General features: G+C 34.5%; 1 protein-coding gene across 23 annotated transcripts in view; it reads right to left on the reverse strand.

The window, feature by feature from the left end:
* The window catches only part of ADGRB3 (adhesion G protein-coupled receptor B3), a 426,584-nt gene that overhangs the window by 178,893 nt on the left and 224,908 nt on the right, over positions 1-22,783 (reverse strand). For all 23 annotated transcript variants that reach the window (XR_014944219.1, XM_085542010.1, XM_085542007.1 and 20 more), the window contains 2 exons: positions 2,327-2,473; positions 1,605-1,680 (listed from right to left, as the gene is read on the reverse strand). Coding sequence is in view for 22 of the 23 variants with exons in the window: in XM_085542010.1 (XP_085398136.1) it covers positions 1,605-1,680; positions 2,327-2,473 (223 nt within the window). In the remaining variant the exon portion in view is untranslated. The remainder of the gene's footprint in view (positions 1-1,604; positions 1,681-2,326; positions 2,474-22,783) is intronic.

A 22,783-nucleotide genomic window follows, 5' to 3' on the forward strand; every position in this document is an offset into this window, starting at 1 on the left:
TCCTGGAAAAAAAAAAAAAAAAAAAAAAAGAGAGAGAGAGAGATTTTAAGTACCGAGTTGATTTTTTTTTTTTTTTTTTTTTTTTTTTAACATTACAGATTAATCAGGACTTTTATTCCTTATTCACGCACATAACAGAAAGTAATAGCGCTCATTTCCTTTTCTTGGGCAACTGAGAATTGGATTCAAATAATACTGAACATATTCAGAGGCAAAGTGGGATATCTTCGTATTTGAATTTCTAAAGACTTCATTTATGAACATATACACTTAGATTATTAGACCATTTTGCTTTAGAAGCTCACAAAGCCTCTCTATGAACTGAATTGTACAGGGAAATGGTCAATTTTGCTGTAGAAATCAGCAACCAGATGAAAGCAGAACTGATAAAAGCAAATTGGGAACTGTAGTGAACTTTAACACAGCCCAGAGTACTTAAGTTGCTGTAATTTTATGCCCCTGTTCCTTCTACTTGGGGTGCTACTGATTCTAGTGAAAATACAGTAAGGCTTAAAAATCTCAATTTTCTTATGGATTATATAAATGCAAGGAAAAGCTCTTCATACAAGCGAATATAAGTATCCGAAACTTCACACTCATGTTCTTTAAATTAAAACCATTGACCTCTGTAATCTGAAAAGGGATGATTGTGCTGTAAGGTTTACACTACAAAGATCTGAAAGGTACTTGGGTACCTGGCCACTTCACTGCTTTTTTAGGACTGGCAGAATTTCTCCATAGTCTGCCAAAAAGGGCTAAATGTGATAGCCATTTGCTTCTGTTTTTCTAATATGGGGCTAATTTCAGGGACTGGCACAGCAAATGCAAAATGCTAACTGATACTTCAGAAGTGGATGAGTTGTCTCTGTGCTGTAGGCATAAATGGCTCTTGCCAGCGCTCTGCAGGCTGACAGGTATCTTGCCAGGACCCTACTCTTCGCATTGTACTCTGGTGCAGGGAGATTTCTATCCCTAATATTGTAGCTACTCAGTGCACAGCACTTTGCAACCTTACTGGGAAGTTATGTGGTTTTTTGTTTGTTTGTTTGTTTGTTTTATCTTAGTACTTTTTTTTATTTTTTATTTTTTTGTCAAATTATATTCAAAGACAACACTTTTGGTTTTCCAACCTTTGTTTCAACTCCTAAAGTTTTAATGAAATAGAATAGGGAAAGGTGATCCAAAGGGTTTCTAATCATTCTCCTTTCTATTGTGACTTCATTAACACTTACTGTAGTGTGACAAAATATAAGCCATTTTATTTTACTGTTAAAAAGACATTAGTTGACCAATGAAGGACACAAGTAGTAACTAGATCAATGGTAGTGAGAAATACACGTGGCCTGAGCCACATATTGAAGGGAATGTTTCCTTTTTAAGCTTAATGTAGATTAAATAAAACAGAAATCAGAATATTTTGTTAAAAAAACCTATCTCTATAATACAAGCAACTAATCATGAACAAAACATAACATATATATTTCAAATAACTATAGGAAAAAAATCCCGTAATACCTCTGTACATTTGGTCACAGCTGTTTGAGTCTATCCAGACATGTAGTTATGCTAATTAATAATGTATTTATGGTTACAGAGTTGCTTACCTCAAAGTGGGCAAAATGAGCTCTAAATTTTTGTATAGCACTGCTCCAAGTACAAATACAGTTGATTCATCTAGTTCTAAAAAGAGTAAGAAAAAAAGATTTTAAAATACTCTTTCCCAAACCATGATCAGCATAAAATAAAACTCCTGAATATCATTTATCTCTCCAATAAAAAAAATTATTTTCAATAAACTACCATAAATTTGAATTATACTGTAGAATCATTTAATAAAGATGTTACACTGTTAGGAATATATCAAAAGACTTAAACACTGAAAATCACATTTTCAAAAATCCATTACTGTGTACTGACATCCATGCTAGTTCATCTACTTTTATAACGAAGCGTCCTCAAAGACTGTCTTTAACATTTAAGATGTAGCAAATAAATTTTCTAAAGGCATTCGTAAGTTGCATTTGAAGCTGGGGTAATCTGTCTGCATTATTTGGTAAAAGTTATGTCATCTGTTGGAATGGTCCAGTCTGCTGGGATGGAACAGAAGCAGAGGGCTCAGAAGTGCTGTGCTTCAGGCCACACTGAACTACCATAACTACGATCCAATCTCTTGGTTTTCTTCTTTGTTCAAATTATGAAATTAAATTCCATCCTGTCTCTCTGGAATAAAACCACTTCCATATTATACAGGAATCCTATGAGACAAAAACCCTGAATTCCCTTGTTAAAGTTAACACAAAATTAACATGCTGATACAGTTCTTTACCTGTTGACATTGGGGTGAATATATTTTTTGGAATGACAACCCTATCTTCTGAGTTTCGTGCCCAATCAACCATTCCTTTTCTTCCTTTCATGGGGAAATTTATGTCAGTTAGAACAGACGCAGCAGGAAGCTTCTGAATGCTGGCCACTAGTGGGAGAAATAAAAAAATCAAATAAGATTGTTTCATACTTTAATACATCAAATAGTGATGAAACAATAAAAAATATTCAGTAATACATTTCAAGTAAAGTAGGAATTTGTAGGACATTAACTATCATTGAAAGTGTCATTTTCTGTATATTATGCCATTGTATTATGGATTAATAATCATAGAACCACAGAATCATGTGATTTGAATGGGACCCTGAAATGTCATCTAGTCCAACTTCAAGAAACAGGGACACCTGCAGCTAGATCAGGTTGCTCAGAGCCCCCCTCCAGCCAGACTGTTCATCAGGGATGGGGTACCTATCACCTGTCTGGGTAACCTGTGTCACTACCCTTCTTGTAAAAACCATTTTTTTTATATCCAAACTAAATCTCCCTTCTTTTAGTTTGAAACCATTTCCCCTTGTCCTGTCACAAGAGGCCCTGCTACAATCTTTCCCATTCTTCCTTATAGTCTCTCTTTAGGCCCTGAAAGGCTTTTCTCAGGTCTCCCTGATATAATTATGTTGCACTGATACTATTACTTGTCAGCTAGATTCTCCTCTTAGCAGGGAGTATTCAGTGTACTTGCTCATACTCTGGAACTCACATTAGGACATAGTTGTATCTGCAGAGTAAATTCTAAAATGATTAAATGTGACAGTAAAAAGAGGAGGATGCTGCAAATTGCTTTGGGAAACAAATCTTCTAGATGCAGGATAATGAAGCAATAACAGAGCCTTTATCCCATATACAGGCACAATTTCAAGATAGTCCCATTAAGGAGAATCACATATTAAAAGACCTCATTGTTTCCACATAAATGGGAATACTGCAATAAAGTACTTGATTTCTGTTCCTAAAAAAAAATAATTTCCATTCTGAATTCTTAATTATAATTTTTCATAATAAATAAATAAATAAATCCAAACCTTCCAAACAGCATTACTATCATATTTGTATCGGATATAGAAAGACAGAAAAAAAGAGGTATTAAATCATATAATAGGCAATTTGGAATTTTATTTACTCATACTCATTTTCCTTGCTTTCTAACTCAACTATTATCTGGAAATCACTTTTAGCTTTGCTGTGAAAGTACAGATTCCATGGCAACGCTGCCAGTGTCTAGCAAGACTCCAACTACTTCTAAGGTACTGACAGGGCTGCACGAGTTTATGTGCACGGAGAGAGATGGTAAACAACACCTTCGGAGTCCTAGCCCTTTTCTTAATGTAAACCATGTTGATAATCATTTCCTGTGCAATGCTCATCCTAACTAATTTATAATGAAGCTAACATAGTTGGAAGAATTTGGACTTCAGAACTGTACTTTGATCTGAGTAGTGATTTTTCTCCCAGGCTTACACAGGGGTATTAACTGTAAAGACAAGAGGGACGACTGTAAAAGCAAGCAGAAGAGCAAAATTAAAGTAGAAAACCATTAGGTGTCTCATCAGTGGATTTTATTTGAAAGGAAGCTGTAATTCATATGCAAGAAAAGAGCAAAATTAAGATGTAAACAAAATTAACTCTACAGACATATTTCTAGATAACTGAATCTTAGTTTCAAATTTGACTGGTTATGCATTACAGAATACCATCAGTGAGGTGCTACTTGAAGTTATTTCAAGCTTTCCATTACAAAAGTATCACATGACTTTTACAAAACTAGGTAGAATGCCTGCTTGGCAAATACATTCCCTGCTCTTAAAGGATGCTTAGTCTGAAATTTCAGGTGTTGTATGAAGGGAGAAGAGCTCAGGTGCTTCCAAATTACTGGGGCATAAAATGGATTGCACGATTTTACACACAACCAATGGATATACAGAATATATTAACACTATAAAAATGGATTTTTTTCCATGGTTCTTAATATTTAATTAGACTTTTTTTTTTTTTTCCACGTAAATAAAATTAAACTCACAGCTTTTGAGCTTTCAAAATTAAATAAAGCCTATATAGGACAACATATATATAATATTTGCACACTCTTTATCCGTGTATTTACCAATCTGGCTATCTAATTAGCTAGTAAAGCCTCAATATTTCATCCATGTTTCAGATGATAGTTCTCTTTACTGAAATAGGAAATCAATATTATTCAGTGGAATTCACTCTGTGCAGCAGAAAACTACTTTAGAACAGGGTAAATGGTGGGAGTTCAAGAAAGTACCTCTCTGGACTCTGTCTAGATATTTTAAAGAGTCACATTCATTATGGTTTCTAAGCACTACTCAGAACCAAAGATTCCAAAATATTTGTTAATAATTAAGTGATACATACAAAACCTAAGCATTTGACTTATGACTCATATGACATAAATATGTATACATATCACTTTTAATGTTTCAGATATGTTTTTCTTCTGCTTGCAGTCAGAAACTAGAGTCTGCCTTGTGAGAGATTCATATAAGGTTATCAGGTCATTCTTTAGTCACTTTGCTGAATGATTCTAAGAGTATGTGCCTAATAATTTTAAATACAACACTGAACTTTGAAAGATAATTTAGTGGACTGTTAAGTATTGGCAACTAATTCAACCCATGTAAACATGCCCAAGAGGATACATGAAAAATTCCAAATCTCATCTGAAAGAGATCTCGAAGTGTGACCTATGAATCTGCATTCTATAAACTAACTTTTCTGCTCTCAAACTCAGTCTAAACAGCATGGAGGACTTCTTTACAGTGTGGCTGACAGAAGACTGGCACAGGTTGCACAAAGAGGCTGTGAAGTTTCCTTCTTGGAGATTTTCAAAAGTTGGCTGGGCCCCCTGCTCTGGGTGTCCCTGCTTGAGCAGGGGTTGGGCCAGATGGACCTAGAAGTTCCTCCAACCTTAGCCAGTCTGTGATTCTGTAACTCAGTTTTAATCTGCAGTATGAAAATAATTGTTTACTTTCTAAAAAACATGAAAAACAGCAAGCCTTCTAGAAGAGAACGTGTGTAATTCAGGTGCCAGGTCATTCACATGTCAGCAGCTAAAATGTCAGTCTGTTCTACAAATGTCATACATAGACATTAAGACAGAATTTCATATCATTCATTTTACACTTCACTGTACTCAATTTATATTAAGGCTGTATTAGAAAACAATGTTTGAAGTACTGGACTTTGAATGATTCAGTTCTGCAATAACCAAACAAGCACATTACCTCTCAATTTTGGAAAAATAAAAGTAGCACATTTTTTTAAGTTACCTTAACAAAACATCACGTCCTGAACGTGCAAGACAGAATGCTGACTGATCAGGACATTTTCAGGTGTTGAAATTTTAGCATGTTCATACACACACAAGAAACAAACAAAAAAAAAAACCAACCAATTTCCAGAATAACTGAAGAAAATTCTAAAGATTCATGAAATATCATATATGCAGATGAAGTCACTTGAGTGCTTTCTTATTGCAAATTTGTTATGATAAGAAATCAAGTTTAGTAAACCTAAAAGAGGTAAAACGTGAGATTATAATTTTTTCCCCAAATGCTGTTGTTCCAAATTTAGAACAATAAAAGCTTACTTCAAAAACAAAAAAACAAAAAACCAAAAAAACCAAAAAACCAAAAAAAAACCAAAAAAACCAAAAAGCACAGATGATTCTAAAAGATGTAAGTTTAGTTCCACAGAAAGTGATAGCATATGAAAATTATTATATTATCATAGAATTTGGCCATAATCCAAATGCAACTTACTCCTGACTCCACAAGAAAAAAAAAAAAAAAAAAAAAGGCATTTTAATGTTATAGTTATTCTTACTATTCACTTACTGCTTGTGCCAAGATGAATGTGGCTATCTGTAGCAGGTCAACATGCTACACAGAAAAGAGAAGCACATTTAAATTTACAAATTTGAATCATAAGACTAATAAAAATTTAAACCTTTTTTTTTTTGAGTAGTCAGAAGAAACTGTGTTCGCATGGCAAAATGAATGCTTCCTGAAATATTTGTTTATTTGAAGAAAAGTTTTAAACATGGCAGAAGGCTCTATTTCATTAACTAGAAGGCAGTTTTGTCTTCTATGAGTAACACTGAGGAAGATAAATATATAAACAGTCAAAGAGACCAACTGTCACATCCAAGGTAGTCTACGTATCTAAAAGAGCTTTATTATTTTTTAATTGCTCTTGGTATTACTTTATATTCATGCTACTAAGAATGCCTCCCTTAGCAACTCCTGCTTGTCAGAAGACACTTTGCAATGTAAAGGAAGACTACGCATAAAACCAGACAGAAGATGGAGGTTGATGCAGAAGATAGATTGACATGTACGTTGATGACTTTTAATGTTACAGACATAAAGGTTAGAAACATGGTGATGGTGAGGGGGCTAGGCCAACTGAAGCATTATTTTAGATCGAGTGTGCAGGGAAGGTGTAGAAACCAAGCATTTTTCAATCACTAGCAAAGCAAAAAAATGTAAGTGTTGGTGATTCTAGCTGATAACAAGGGAAAAGAGAATGAGACTGATGTTAAAGTAAGAGGGCTCAAAAGAAGGGAAGGGTAATGAAGCTGTCATCAGAGATGGAAGAGAAATTGAGGGAAGGAGATCATATAAATGTTTATATATCATGTTTACTGATGATTAGATATACACTAGGGTTTCTTACAAATGTAGGCAGAGATGACATTATAGAGGACAAGAGATCAGTCAGGGGGTATGGTCAGTAGATATGAAAAGTGATTAGCAGGGAACTGACAAAAATATTCCCAAAATATTACATTGCCTGGGGAGATGAAAAGCAGAGGTAGAATGATTGCTTCCTAGAAACAGCAAAATGAAGCAAAGGAAAGACGGTCACTGTCTAACCTCTAGGAGAATGACAACCAAATCCTAATCCATTCATATATAGAAAGATGTGAACTAACTTACACAGGATATTGAAAGGTTATATGAGATGTGATTTCTTGTGGATGGAGTTAGACTTGATGTATAAAAGCCACACAAAAGGAAACTAAATAAAAGCATGTGAATCAATACTTGTCTATAATCAAAGCTTTTTGTAGCAGACTGGAAATGGATTTATTTTTTATTTTATTTTATTTTTTTTACTTGAACAGCTTTTTTATCTTCAAAATGATATCTTAAAGAACTTTCAGATACAAATATAAGTATATTGAAATTGAGAGAATTGCAAATTATTTTGGCAAATAATGTCAGAAAATGAATTCCATGAAAGTAGCTGTTGAATCCTAAAAGGTAGAACCTTTTTAAAAGTCACATCCAGCAAACAAGTATATATGAAACAATGTTTGCAGATCGCCCTCTTTTTCTACAGCACTATTTCCAATATTTTATAACCTTGTGTTGCTTGGATCCAGACCCTGATTTCCAGTCTTTAATTGGTAACTTCAGTCACCTTTCTTGGTTTAATATATAAGCTACATCTTGGCAAGAAAAGAGGTACATAATAACCCTTTCTATAGTGTTGTGATTCCTTTCTAGTTATGTACTAAGGAGTGTGAGAAAACTGAAGAACATCTTCAAATCTGATCCGTAACACAGCTACATATCCACTGAATACCCAAAACTTGTCCTCTAGAAACAAAATACACATTACTCCGGCAGATCATAAAATGAAAATGGTCAAGAAAGGGGGTGCTTCATTAGGAATATTAGTAACACTTATAAAAATATGCATTTACTTGAAAAATTTACTCATGTGACATAGTAATATCATAAAGGTCATGTAACAAATCTAGTAATGAATACAAATAATGAGGTTTTTTATTTTTATTTTTTTTTAATTGTTTAGTTTTTAGTACTTTAGCTCCATTAATATTGAAAAATTAGGTAAGATACTCACAAAGCTCAAGCCTATACCTTTGATTACTAGAAGGAGTGATTCCTTCCTCAAAATACATCTTCAGGTGTTTGTTTTTTTTTTATCCTGGCTGGGTCCAAGTGAGAATTGCCAGTCTAACACTGTCCTTTACGGTATCAGTCTAATGTTTTGAGCACTTGAATTTAAAAGATCTGCATTCTTTCAGGCAGCCTGTGCCTGTGAGGCCACACTTACCTCACATATCCACGTGCTCTTGCTTCTCCCTGAAAGCAGTAACCGATGAACAGGTGCTACAACATTTATCCAGTAAATGCTTTCAAGAAAGGCTTAAAGAAAGGTTTAGGCAGAGTTTTACAGAAAACCTGAAAAAGAACTTGTGAAGAAAGTCTTCTGTGTTTCAGTTTAATGTCAGAGCCATGAACATAACCTTCCTCACAGGAATTTATAACTAGGTCTTTGCTTTTTGGAGAAAAGTCTAGTTCATCTTGAACATTCTCCATGGAGGAGATAAAACTGAGTAAGATTTGCTTAAGGGATTGTAAAAAGTGGTCCTGCGGCACCATGAAATGTAATTGTTGGGATAATGCACACATGCTTTATTTAGATTTTTTACACTATGCATGGCACAGTGAAAACTCAATACCTCTGTGGGACATACACATACTGTTCAATATAAGTAGTAAGTAATTCTAATTAGACCAGGTTGATTTACTTGTTCACACTATTGAATTCTAAATTAACTTTAATAACTCAGGAGAAATATCTATGAGTTATTATGGTCGTTTCAGTAAAACAATTGTGCAATGAAGAGATGCTTTAAAAAACTTGTAACTAGAAAATTGGGCCTATAAAGAATGACAGAGCCTGGTTATTACAAGCTGTTATTAAGTCACTATATGAATCACTATGGTGTGCGGAGATTGTACTCAGCTCTTCTGATTTATTTCCAGTCAACTCATCTCCAGAATCCTGTTTCTTCTCTTGAAAGAAGATGCTTTTCATATTTACTGAAGTTGTGGAAGGAGGAATCAAAAAGACCCAAGCAGCTAACTGAAGAATGAAAACCGACTGTGAACCAATTGTGAACCTGAAACCTGAATTAAATTATATAACATTACTGTTTTCTTTGCCTGAATTAAGATCCCTTATATGTCCTGTAAGTTTTTGGTGCACTTGAGAGAGACAATGTTCTCTGAATAGCCTCCTAAAGGTTTTAAAATTCATCTGACTTTATGTAGATATTGTGTAGTAAACATAAATTGCATTTTATGAATACTGAATTGAACATTTCCTGTGAATGAATATGTAAAATGCAAAGCCAGTGCTGAAGTTAATCTTAGAATTTGGTCAAAATATCTAACTCAATATACAACATAAAATTCTACCTCCAGCAGATTCTAGTTCTTAAAAAGTCTGTTTCATTTCAGAATGATTTTCAGATGCCCTTACAATACCTTCAGCTTTGATTTTACATGTTATAGGGAATTACCACAGTGAACAGATAGTCTGTAGAGACTATAATAAATAAGGAAACATTTTTTCTCATTTTCCTGAGACACAACAGATGCTGTCAAACAGAGCCATCAGCATGCCCCTGTGGCATTCAAATCCCCAACAATGAATGTTTGGCTCTGCAACATTTCCATTACTAACAAGTAAACCTGTTATAACTCTGCTATCTCTTTAGTATTAAATCCTATCTGTAACCTATTTTATGCTAGTTATTCCAAAACAAATTTTGTTTTCCTTGGCTACTGTTGTTTCTTTAATTTGTTGGGCCAGTATATTTATTAAATATATCTCCAGAATAGGAGTTTCTCAAACTGAAACTATATTGCTTTGGCTAAACATGCCTTGTTTCCTGGAAAACTCTAGAGAGATAACATTCCATTCTACAACACGCAATTCTTCAGAAAATACAATTACACCTGTGATGTAAAGATGCCTTTTTTTCCTTTAGTTATTTTTCCCTCTCAGGTCTGTATAGCTTTTACAGTGCCATTGCCAAAATAGAATATTTTCCATGTACTAAATGGGATTTCTGTCCCTAATCTCAAAACATCTGAAGAGGGTTTTATTGGAAAACAAACTAACTGCACTCTGGTGGCAAACATTCATAAAAAGTATCTAAATTGAACCAAACAGGGACAAACTTCACTGGTCAGTGTAAAAATTATCACTTATTTGATAATATTTGAAAGCAATAACTTTTTGCAGAAGAGAAGGTACAGAGAATTTATCTTTATATGAACTGTGGCTACTGTATGAATCTTGATAATTTAAACATTTGAGTTCTACAGGTATATTATTTATTGCAAAGAGACATTTAGATAGTAATGAAACATTCTCAAAAACTCCTCAATGTCATCACTCAACAAATGAGACTGTCAGTGCATGTGCTAAGACAATATAGTGGTTGCACTGCTTGGAGTAAAACATTAATTGGACATAAAAGAACTCCTTTTTCCAGACCATACACCGACATTCACACAAAGAATAAAACAGGAAGTGATGAGAATTTAGCATAAGGAAATTAAAAATATTTAAGCAAAATAGCTAGTTTATCACACTAGTAACTGCATTATTCAAAAGAATGGAAAAACGGTACAAGATAGAAGAGACAGAAGAAAATGGGGATGGAAAACCTTAAACAAAAGCATCAAGTTTGTTTTAATAACTAATTTCTTTAAAGATGATCTATTATATCTAGTCTATGTTTGTGGAACTTTTATATTGTGCCTTCTTTCATTTTTTATTCTTTCTCTCACAGATAAAATTCAGCTTGGACTCACTTCAGTGGACTGGGAACAAACAAATCTCTCTGGTAGAGGAACTTGACCTTGTTTCTTTAATATTCTTTTAAAAAACTAGCCTCCTTATTATTATTATTAGTAATAATGATAATAAAAATAAATCCACAGAAACATTAACTACTACTACTATGTGTAACTTTTTCAACATGAAAGATTAAGAAATCTATATAAACACTGAGTCTACTTTAGTAGTTTGTACAAATGCATTGATTGTGTAAGACACAGAATGGCATTTTGGCAATTTAGCAACTCTTATTTTGTCAGGCATCCCATGATAATTGTCCACCAGATCTAGGACATAACATAACTTTATTTAAACTGCTTTAATGGAAGGTTCGGCTTTGTTCTGGTGAAACATATGAAAGAAAAAAAAATAAAATTGAAATCTTAAAATAAAATGCAGGTTGAGAAAGTTCATTATTATGAAATTATATGCCTTGAGAGATTTTCAACACTGCCATTAATAGTGATGGTACAGGTTAATGTGAGTACAGAGAATGCTGGGCAGCAGTTAAAATTCTGGATCCAGAACATGGCGGTATCAATAGAAAATATATCAATAGGAAAAAAAAAAAAAAAAAAGAAAATATGTGTATGACTAGACATAGATGCTTTCAGATCATAAAATCAGAAAATAAAATACCCTGACAAATAACTTCTTAGGAATAACAATTAAATCTCCGCATGTTTAATTTCTGCCTTTATTCTTCGAGCTTTAAAAGAAAACTCCAGAATGAAAGCTTCAGGTCTGTGAAAAGAACAAACACATTCTGCAAACTCACTCTACTGTCTCATCAAAGAAAACAATAACCAGCATAATCATAAAGACTTGAAGCTCCTTCGAGCTCTGGTGCTGAACTCCTCTCCTAGGCAGATGAAATAGTGTCATATATGGATTCCTACTCTATTATGTGTATTCTGTTGCTTTTGGATTACAAGAGTTTTTGGTAACTATAATTTTTATTTCTGTAAATGATTTCTAAATACTAACAGAAATGCAAAATAGACAATACAGTATAAAATCACAAGCCATCTTTTCCAGTAGCAGAACTATTCATCCAAGAAACAGGTATAAGATCAATCTGGCTAAGTTAAATGACAATCATTTTGCAGAAATTAACTTTTCTTTGTGGATTGTTGACTGTGAATAGAGACCATTATTTTACATTGCCTAGATAGTGATGTAATTTTAAAAGTTAAACGAGCATTAAAAACATTCATTTTATGCTTTTGCAATGAACAATCTAAGGTACCTAAAGGCAAAATGAGACATTCTCTTTAATCTTTCTGAACATAATCTACCCTCTTGAGGTAAATATTAAAAAAGAGGATAAATTTGCTATATTTTTGATAAATGTTTCCCTCAGAGGCCTTGTATGTGCAAATGCAGCAGCTTATATGATTGCCAATTCCTGAAAATCCAATCATCCTGATGACTGTCCCACAGTTTCTTCCCCTTTGGCGGGCTGGTCTTTTTTCATTCCACTTCTATACTGAAGACGAGATTTTGGTGCAAATACAAGGAGGAAATATGTTTCACCAATCAGCATTATCTATACATATATGAATATGATCCCAAGTATTTCTTATCTTATGTTTCTGAGATCAGCTCATATTCTGTCCATGATGCTCTACAACAGGACTGGAGACAGCATTTGAAAGCTTTTCTGGGCAAATTACATTACAAATGTATTGTTTTTCCTTTTGAAATCTACCTCCTTTTAAGAAAATTATCTATTGACTAATGGAATGAGGCCATAAGATCTTAATAACTATATACTGAAAAAAAAAAAGAAAAATATTCCCGCTCCCCAAATAAAAATCAAACACTAATTGAACAGGTCAAGCTTTGAACTTACATCATATCAAGAGAACAAATATCTTTTTAGAAGAACATTTTCAAAACTACATCTTTAGAAATCATCAAAGGAATGTTGCTTGTGGCCAACTACATGCCTCCATATATATATATATATCACTTAAAGTAAACAAAGAAAACTGAACAACAAAATGAAGTTATTTTGCATCACTGCAATGCAGTTTAAACATTTGTGTTCCTTACCCAGAACCATTCAAAAATGGAAGGTCACAGAACTGTTCTACACACTCTGAGTATGTCAAAGTCTTCCTTCCATGGCAAATGCATTTGAAGGTGAGTTATGAGAAAAAAAAAATCTTTTACAGAGTTCCTGACAATGTTTTACAAGGTGGAAAAAATAACATTGATACACAATAGATCAAACCTCTAGTTTACATCTTGAACTTCATAAGTAAATCTTACAAAAGATTTTCTGTCTCTACCTTGAGCCAGAGAAACAAGTATGGTTCTAAAACTCAAAGTTGAAATCACAGTAAAGCTGACAAAACAAAACTCATTAAATGAATTAACACAGGGATACAGAAATCTCAAGATGATAAAGCAAAGGATCCTTAATAGCTTTCAGACCCTGTTCTTGATTTTAGCAAACTCAGTACATAGATGATTTGGGATCCTTTGGACTGATCCTACTTTTAGTTCTGATACCGTTATCCAATTTGATCTTAACAGATTAGCAGAGATATTTGTAGGCCCATATACATAAGTCCAACTACCCATATTAAAAAACAAATAACACACACACACACACACACAAAAAAAAAAAAACAACAAAAAACCCACAAGCACAGCTATAATTAATCGGAATTATATCTGTATGATTTTGCATGGCTTTGAAGTTTAATCTCAACAATGTCTTTTAATTTCACTGTTGAAATAGCATAACAATACTTTAATATGAAAAGTTCACTAACACTCTCATGAAACTGAAAGGAAAACTGATAAATGTTTACACAATTGCTAGCTCCATTAAAAGTTACTTTAAGCTATGCAGTTTGGAAGCAGTATATTTGTATTATTTGGGGTTATAACCTACAGTCATGACAGAGGAAATCATGTAGATTTTTCAGCACAGTAGGTTGATTTGTCTAGCACTGGATTGAAGTTCTTTCCCTCCTTTTTAAATAAACTTAGATATTTAATGTCTTAAGAAACACTGAAGTGCACTTTTTAAAAGGGTTTGTCATAAAACAGGTGATTCATCCAAAACAGCAGTTTTTAATTGTCCAAGTAAAAAGGGGTCTATAAACAGAATGATTCAGAATAGAGTTTACAGTAGGCAGAAATCTAGGAATAACACCGTAATCTGAAATACAGATACTTCTGTGATGTAAAAAGCTATTTACACAAGTGCTGAAGATAATTCTATTGCAGACATTCTTTTCTATCAGATTCAAGCCTGGATGTCTGCATTTTTTAGTTGACAATTGCTTCACTGTATATGACTTATTACAAGGTAGAGAAGGGAAGCACCTATTAGATTATTCTAATTTCTTATGGCAGCGATTTTAAAATATATAATGGCTTGTTTACTTATATTCACCTTTAGGGCAAATTAATGGATTGTATGCATAAAGGTAACTATTGAATTATGTCTATTACTGATAATGCAGCCACAGAATTAAGCTAGCTTTTTATCCACATTTCTGAAGTTACTTTTATAAAGACTCTCACAGAAATTTCCTTCATATTAATTATTTTTTTTCCCTTAAGAAACTCTGTGAGCTGTATTTCCTTTTTAGAAAAGCATGGGGGAAAAAAAATAATTTACTATTTTTGCACTATCCATAGCTAGGTTTTTGGGTAATGTGAGTCACCTATCAAGCTTATTTGATATCAGAAAAGAAATATGAGCGGTCAGTCATAATGTTCAGGCACTAAATCAGATGCTGTGAGTTCAAAGTCCGTATGAAGTTTTCTCCTTTAATCAGGGAAGGAAGAGAAGGAAGCTTGAATCTTCTAAAAGGCAACATATTTATCTGAATTGCTGAATCTGATGTAAAGGAAATAATACGAATACATGTGGATCAGAGGTATATAGGGAAATGACAAAATTTCCACATGACTTTTCTCTGTAGTTTTTCTGTTTTCTTTCTTTTCTTTGAAAAATTTATTTCGTCTGGTAGCTGCTAGTAACCAGAATCTTGTCACAGATATTTTGAGCAAATGAAGAACATGAAAACATGCGGCTGACACTGGCTATGTATAAATCTTGGGAGACAGAGGTTTTTTAAGTAGTGAAGAAAAAAAAGTGACAAATGGCCTCTTTCACATAAGTGTGCATTGACTCAACAGAGTGCACATCGGCTTGAGGCAGGGCTCCTACTGCATGTGAATCAGTTAAGACGATGACTTAGCACAAAAATCATGAATAAACAGTACAGGGGGTAGATGGCAGAACTTAAGAGTCAGAATTATTGCTCCAGCCACCACACTCTCTCTGCAGGAACAAAGAGTACCACCAACTACGAACCACAGTGCAATAAGAATTAATTATGTCTATTGGGAATGGTTTTCACCCCCTGAGGCATGCCTGAAAACTGCTTGGGTAGGCTCCAGGAATTCAACATAGTATGGACAGCTGTGGATGGCTCTCAAGAATTTGGTTCTTTTCAATTCATGTTTATAGACAGACTTAGAAGCAGATTTCCAGTACAAAATGAGAAGATGGTGGGCACTGACGCATTCAGGCTATTTTGAGAAGAAGCAGGACAATGGAAACTGGCAGAAGTCCATACAGCAAAAATATGTAGTTAAATATAACAAAAGACTGTTAATTAAATATTGCTTATATTCACATGTATTTAGTTCATTATTGATATGCAAGGCAGAAATCTAAAGAAAACTCAAATGCTCCAAGAATTAAGGGTATCTTGTGTTTTATAACCATCAGAAAAGTACTGCACTGTAAATCATGCATGATTAACTTTTTGTCCCTGTGAAAATTTGTTACTGTAAAAATCATTTATATGAATGATTTTAGATATTTTTATACATAAAGTATGATACACTACAAGGAATGTTTCCTATTCACCTTCTTAACAGTAATTACTGTGCAATCTGTAGAGCAGCTCTTCAAAAGCCTGTGCTTCCTCAGAAAATAGTGTATTATAGAATAATGGATAGAAGGAGGTTAAAGATTTGAAATAAATTCTGATATTTTATGTACTACACTAGACTGATTTAGTTGCCCCAGCCATATCATGGAGAAATCCAGATCTGCAAAACAACATAGAAGGTATGACAAAGGTTTATCTTTTGATGGATTGACTACTTACCCACAGAGAGACTAGATTTTAATGAAAGCACAACCTCTGAATACTTAATTTTGAACCTGAAAAGTAGTAGATTTTTAATTTGAAAAGGCAGACTTCTTATCATTCACAGCCTTTTTCACAACTTAGAAATGGAAGAATAACATTCTATAGGAAGTCATAGTCATTCATTTGCTATTTTTACTGGCTTTCGAGGATTTATTTGATTTTTACATGGGAGCATTGATTTTTAACTTTGTTTTTTTAATACAATAAAATATAACTAGCTGCATTCTCCAGTGAAACGTTGATTTGTTTTACTTGTTTTTTATTCTATTCATCTTAAGAGTTATATCTCAATATCATTCAGAATTAAATGTGCTAATTATTTAGTTTGGTCTCCCCTTCTTTTTTTTCCCCTGAGAGCAAGATTAAAGAGATGTCATCCCAGTTTCCCTTTTCATTCACTAGACTTGTACATCTAGTCCTTTTTAACAACCTGTTCTCTCAAAAATCTATTCTAATCATTCCAGTTCTCAAGCTGTTTAATTTTTTAAAATCACGCTTCTCTGAACTTCTGTTATTCACAGGTTTTATTTACTCACAACATAGCACTCCTCTTTGCTTTAAAGGCACAGAATCATTCAGTCCTAAGCTAGTCAAAAGTTATGGTGTATGGCTAGTGGAATGAATGTAGAGGATGCATCTCACACCCTTACATTAGGTGCCTCTCTGAGATGGTATGAATTTATCTATTGGTCAGTAGACTGTTCTGACTATAGCTTAAAGCAACTTTGAAGAATTTAAATTCTTCAATCAAGTAAAATGAATTCCAGAGAGTTTCAACTGAAAAGGGCTGATGGCTACTGAAAATGAATACATACTGTTTTTTCCTCTGAGCTCTGACCATGTGATTTTAATGAATTCTTTTAGATTCCTACATCACGTATGGTTTGAACTACTGTCCCTTACATACTCTGTCAACACTGAATTTAATTTAGCACTGGATATTTTCCAGAGACCTCCAGTTCTCACATCTTTGACAAGGCTAAATAACTTTGTGATATCTGCATATTCTAGAACATTACTGATTAATCAAAAATCAGTATTCATAAAGCCAACATCAATAAAAGTAGCCTTTCTCACACTGAAAATGCTGTTTATTTTCTGTCAGTTACAAGCAGCATTCATGACAGTGTACATTCACTTGAAGACTATATTCTGTTCTTGTTAATATCTTTGAAAAGCTGAAAAAATTATTAATTTGTTTATTCTTTTTTTTTTTTCTTTTCTTTTTTTTTTTTTCCCCCCCCCAGGGACTCTTCTTTTAACCACTTTTTAGCTGCTGCTCTCAATGAAACTCATTTGACAAGAGGAAATATTTCCTTTCTAAAAGAACTCTAATCTGCCATAGAAATATGTGTCTCCTAGTACTGTTCCATACTTCCAATTCCCTATTCCTTTAAAGACACATTTGCTTGTGACACTCCAAACTGGCAGTCTAGCATGTTTGCTTGTTTTTTAATTTTAAAAGGAATATTTCAAAATAGCATTTCAGTCACCTTTTAGCACTTCAGAACTCTTAATGACTTACTTTGAAGGGGCTCAAAAGCAGCCAAAGCCCTATGGTAGATCTGCTTAGAAATTTAGCTCTCCAAAAAAAGTCTGTTATAAGGCAAGATTTATTCTTTGAACTGAAATCAGAAACTCATCTTTTATAAAAGAGATAACTGAAAGCAATTGGTTAACACATGATAGTAATAAAATGTTTTTAAGTTTTTCTCCCACTGAATGCTGCACCTTTGCAGGTGACTCTGTACTTCCAGCTAATTCAGAAAACTTGAGCGGTAGCAAAAGCTCTTGTTTTTCATTTTTTTTTTTTTTTTTCTGTGCTTGCTCTGATGGTCCTGAGGCAGAAAAGATGAGGAGAAGAAGCAGGAGGAGGAAGAAGGCTCCTTTATTTCACTTAATCATTACATAAAGGAACATAATATAGAACTGAGAGAACACACACAAACACCATCTGTACTGTCTATGTGCAATCGATGTAAGTTGTTTTTAAATTTGTTAGGCTTTTCTTAGCATTTTCTCTATCCTTGAGAAAAAAGCTAACAAGAAACAGGCCTTGCTTTATTGAAATGCATCCTATTTGGCTGTGCTAACTGAATCAACCCCAAAGTGGAGATATTGTATCATCTGGATTTAGAATCAGTCTCCAAGATTTAGTTAGGAAGCAACCACAAACTGAACGCAGGAACCATGATGTTGAAAAGTTTAATAGGAATATAGTAAATGTCCCTACAGCCCTCTTAGCTTCTTCCTGATGAACAGTAATGTGAATCAGTGTTGTCTGACATACACAGAAGTAACTACAAAAGCAATGTCTCCTATTTATTTCCATGGAAACTACAACAGATACAAAGAGCAAATTCTCAGATACAAAACCCTGCTTTTCAACATAGTAACCATGATTAGCTATGCATTTTCATCAATGATGAAAAAGGGCCAGAATGCCATTCTTATAACAATCGGTACCAGTGGAAGTGACCCACTATTTCATAGTGTTACACAATCTACAACCTCATGGTGCTCACATACACATTCTGGTTTCCACAAACATTCAGCAAGCATTGATGTGTGGGAATACAAGAAAAGCTGTTTAGAGCAGCAGCTGTGGAGCAAGATAAACAGCACTGATGAATGTCAATAGGTGCAATTTTTTTTCCACATGGAGGATTTAATGGCATGCCTTTGATTCGTACAAACTTTTCTGTCAGACACCATTTTGTCAGACTGCCCCTCTGCTGCCACCTGTCACACAGCTACAAAATTTAACAGAACATTGTTTAGAAGGTTAATTCTCTACTGCCATGCCACCAACATCTGCTTCCAGTATTCTGAGACCAAGTCATAAAATAGGAGGCATTATTTTCGGAGCAACCCTCATAGTTAACTCATCACTTCTCTAGAGATGACTAAGAATGTACAATGACAGCAACATGGCTGTTGTGTACTAAGTTTTTAAGCCACAAATTTAAGTATCTTGAAAGAAAGAAAAAAAACTCCATCTGGATAGCGTCAGCAGATTAGAGTATCTCTCAAACACAAGTTAGATGCTCAAATTACATATGGACCATTACAATGCCATTCAATTAGAAAGAAACATGTAAAATGGTACCAGAAGAATGAAAACAAAACTCTGCAATCCTGTGAAAACTGCTTTTTTTTTTTTTTTTTTCTTTTTTAAATTTTTTTCCTGACTAGAAGCGACAGTTAATCCTTAGATTTGGAATCTTATTTTCATATATATGAACCATAAGCTAATGCTATAATGAAAATCTGGTAAAAGACATTTAAATTATCTGAAGTTGCTTAAGGAATATTTTGGTAAATATGGTAAATAACTACGGAATAACTGTTGGATAGTTCTGATTAAAGACAAACATACATTAAAATAGGACTGCGTGGAATGTATTTCTTTAGTTAATTGACAGGATTGTTATTACAAATTGAAAACAAGAAGTCACATATTTTTGAACACTTTGTGGTACAGCAGAATTAAGGCTAAGACAGAACATCAGCAACTGTATAGAACACTTGTCTTAGCTGAGATCAACATAAACATTCCCTAAGTTCTTGCTACAGTCAGCCAGATAGAGTCATGCAGACCTCCCGAAGATAACTGCAGAAAAACTCAATCATTCCAAATACATCCCTTACTGATAACAACTTTCAGTTCCCATCTCACTATTTCACCTGAGCTCAAGCATTTTGGTCAATGACTCGCACAGTAGTTATCCTGTTCTTTGTCAATGGACTGAGCAAGTAGTAATGTAGAGGACTAGATAAACACGCTTTAAGAAGTAAGTGCTAGGCAGTCAGAATAAGCCTATAAATCTATTTTACTTTTCTTTATCTTCCATCAACGGAACACAACAAATGTACTCCTGAATGCCTAAAAACATCTGACGTGAAAAGAGCAAAAATAATCAAAAACTGTGAAGATTAAGTAGAATATAGACTAGCCAGTGCACAGTATGGTTTCTAATTCAATTGGAAAGCTTTCGCTGTTCCACATGTGAAACCATGGATGTGTAGAGATAGAGACTGTTTGAATTCATCTTATTAAACAGTTTCAGTGTGTGTTTTTCCTCATTTTTCTAAGGGCAAACAGAGCAGAATGCAGTAAGTCATACCAAGTAGCACAGACAGTGCACTTTAAATAGACTCATCTTTCTATTTTGTCATAAAAATGCTATGGAACAAGTGTTTTAAGACAGTTACTGTCTTTTCTTTATAAATATGTGCAGAGTCTAGCATAATGAGGGACTGACAACTGGAAGAATCTTTAAATGACGCTGCAGTGCAAACAGCGAACAGCAATAATAAACCACTTGGTAAAAGCAAAAGTTTCCCACACTGCCTACTGAAAAGTTTTAAGCAAAGTAAGACTGGCAGAGTTTTTGTTGTTGCTGTTGCTTGTTTTTTTGTGAGTTCTTTGACATCTCTCTAAAATAAGGCTGTATTGGTGTTTACAGTTCTGTCAATCCAAATATAAACTGGACAAAAATCATAAATATTTATTATTGTACAGAAAGCTAGATTTTTGATAAGGGCATTCCAACTGTTTCCCTCAATCATTTCAAATCAATTTCTAAATGACCTTATTTTCTGAATATTTCTTCTGATTTGCTGAAGAACTGACTGACATATTAATGCATAGGGATCATAACTGAAAATCTGGAAGAAAATATTGACATCAGAAGTTTTTCTATCAGTGAGTCATTAGAAATGAACGAATAGAAAGACTCATGAAACTGAATATGTATAAATCTATGGAGCAGGATGACATGTGTGCCAAGGTCCCAAAAGAGCTGACTGATGTGGAAGCCAAACTGCCCTTCATCATATTTGAAAAGTTGCATCTGTCAGGTGAGGTCCCCAGAGACTGAAAAAGAGGAACATCACTTCCATTTTTAGGAAAGGAGAAAAGAAGACCCGTGTAACTGCAGACCAGTGAGCCTCACCTTCATGCCTGGTTAAATTACAGAAGTGATTCTCTGGGAACATATATTAGGGCACACGTGAGTTGAAGAGGTGATCTGAGACAGCCAGCATGGCTTCACCAAGGGCAGATTGTGCCTCACTGATCTGGTGTCCTATGATGAGGTAATGGCTTCAGTGGGCAAGGGAAGGGCAACTGATGTCATCTGTCTCTAATTTTGCAAGGACTTTGACATAACCCCACTTCACAACCTTTAACTTGGATAGATATAGGTTTGAAGAGTGGACTGTTCAGTGGATAATGAATTGGTTGGAGGACTGCAGCCAGAGGGTTGCAGTCAATGGCTCTATATCCAGGTGGAGGCCAGTGACAAGTGACTCCCAGTGGTCTGTCTTAGGACCAGTAAGTATGCTTTAACATCTTAATCAGCAATGTAGACAATGAGATCGAGTGCATCCTCAGCAAGTTTGTGTGTGACATCAAGCTGAGTAGTGTCGTTGATATGACAGAAGGAAGGAATGTCACCCAGATGGACCTGGATGTGAACCTAATGAGGCCAAGTGCAAGGTGTTGTGCTTTGGTTGGAGCAATCCTAGATATGTGTACAGACTGGAAGAACTCCATCAGAGTAGCCCTATGGAGGGCTTGGGGGCTACTAGTAGATGAAAAACCTATCATAAATCAGCAGTGTGTGCTTGTAGCCCAGAAGGCCAACAGTATCCTGGACAAACAGGGGATAGGGAGGTGATTGTCCCTCTCTGCTTTGCCCTTATAAGGTCCCAGCTGGAGTACCGTGTCCAAACCTGGAACTCCCAGCATAGGAAAGACATAATGCTGTTGGACTAGATCCTGAGGAGGGCCATAAGGATGATCAGAGGCCTGGAGCACTTCTCCAGTGAAGACAAGCTGAGGGAGCAGGGGTCATATAACTTGGAGGACACTCTGGAGAGACCTTACTGTGGCCTCCGAGTACTTAAAGGGAGCTTATAAACAGGAGGGAAATCATCTTTTTATACAGATGACAAGTGATAAGACAAGGGGGGAAGGTTTTAAACTAAAAGGGTAGAGATTTAGATGAGATATTAGAAGGAAATTTTCCCCTGAGAGAGTGGTGAGGCACTGGAAGAGGTTGCCCGAAGAAGTTGTGAATACCCCATTGCTGGACGTGTTCAAGATCAGGTTGGATGGGACCCTGGGCAGCCAAATATAGTGAGTGATCCAAAGAATGGAGTCTAAATCTAGATGGTCTTTAAGGTTCCTTCCAACTTAAGACATTCTATGATATTATGACTCTACAACTCTGTGATTCTATGATATGACTACCTGACCACCTAACATTTTTGTGGCATTTGAAAACTGCAGATGTAGAATGTTAATTCAGTGGTGAAGATAATGAGAAAACAAGACTTAGAAAAAAAGCTATTCAATCACTTTTTTTTTTTTTTTTTTTTTTTTTAAAGAATGCTGAGATGTTTTAGGAGAATTTATGGAAACTATTGAGTGTAATTCATTTGCTAAGAATCTTCATATTTGGTGTATACTATTATTTAATTATGTTGCCTGGCAACTCTACAGTGC

The sequence above is a fragment of the Coturnix japonica genome, chromosome 3 (genome assembly GCF_054131305.1).
Source record: "Coturnix japonica strain WE chromosome 3, WE-NBRP24, whole genome shotgun sequence".
In the NCBI taxonomy this organism is placed as follows: domain Eukaryota; kingdom Metazoa; phylum Chordata; class Aves; order Galliformes; family Phasianidae; genus Coturnix; species Coturnix japonica.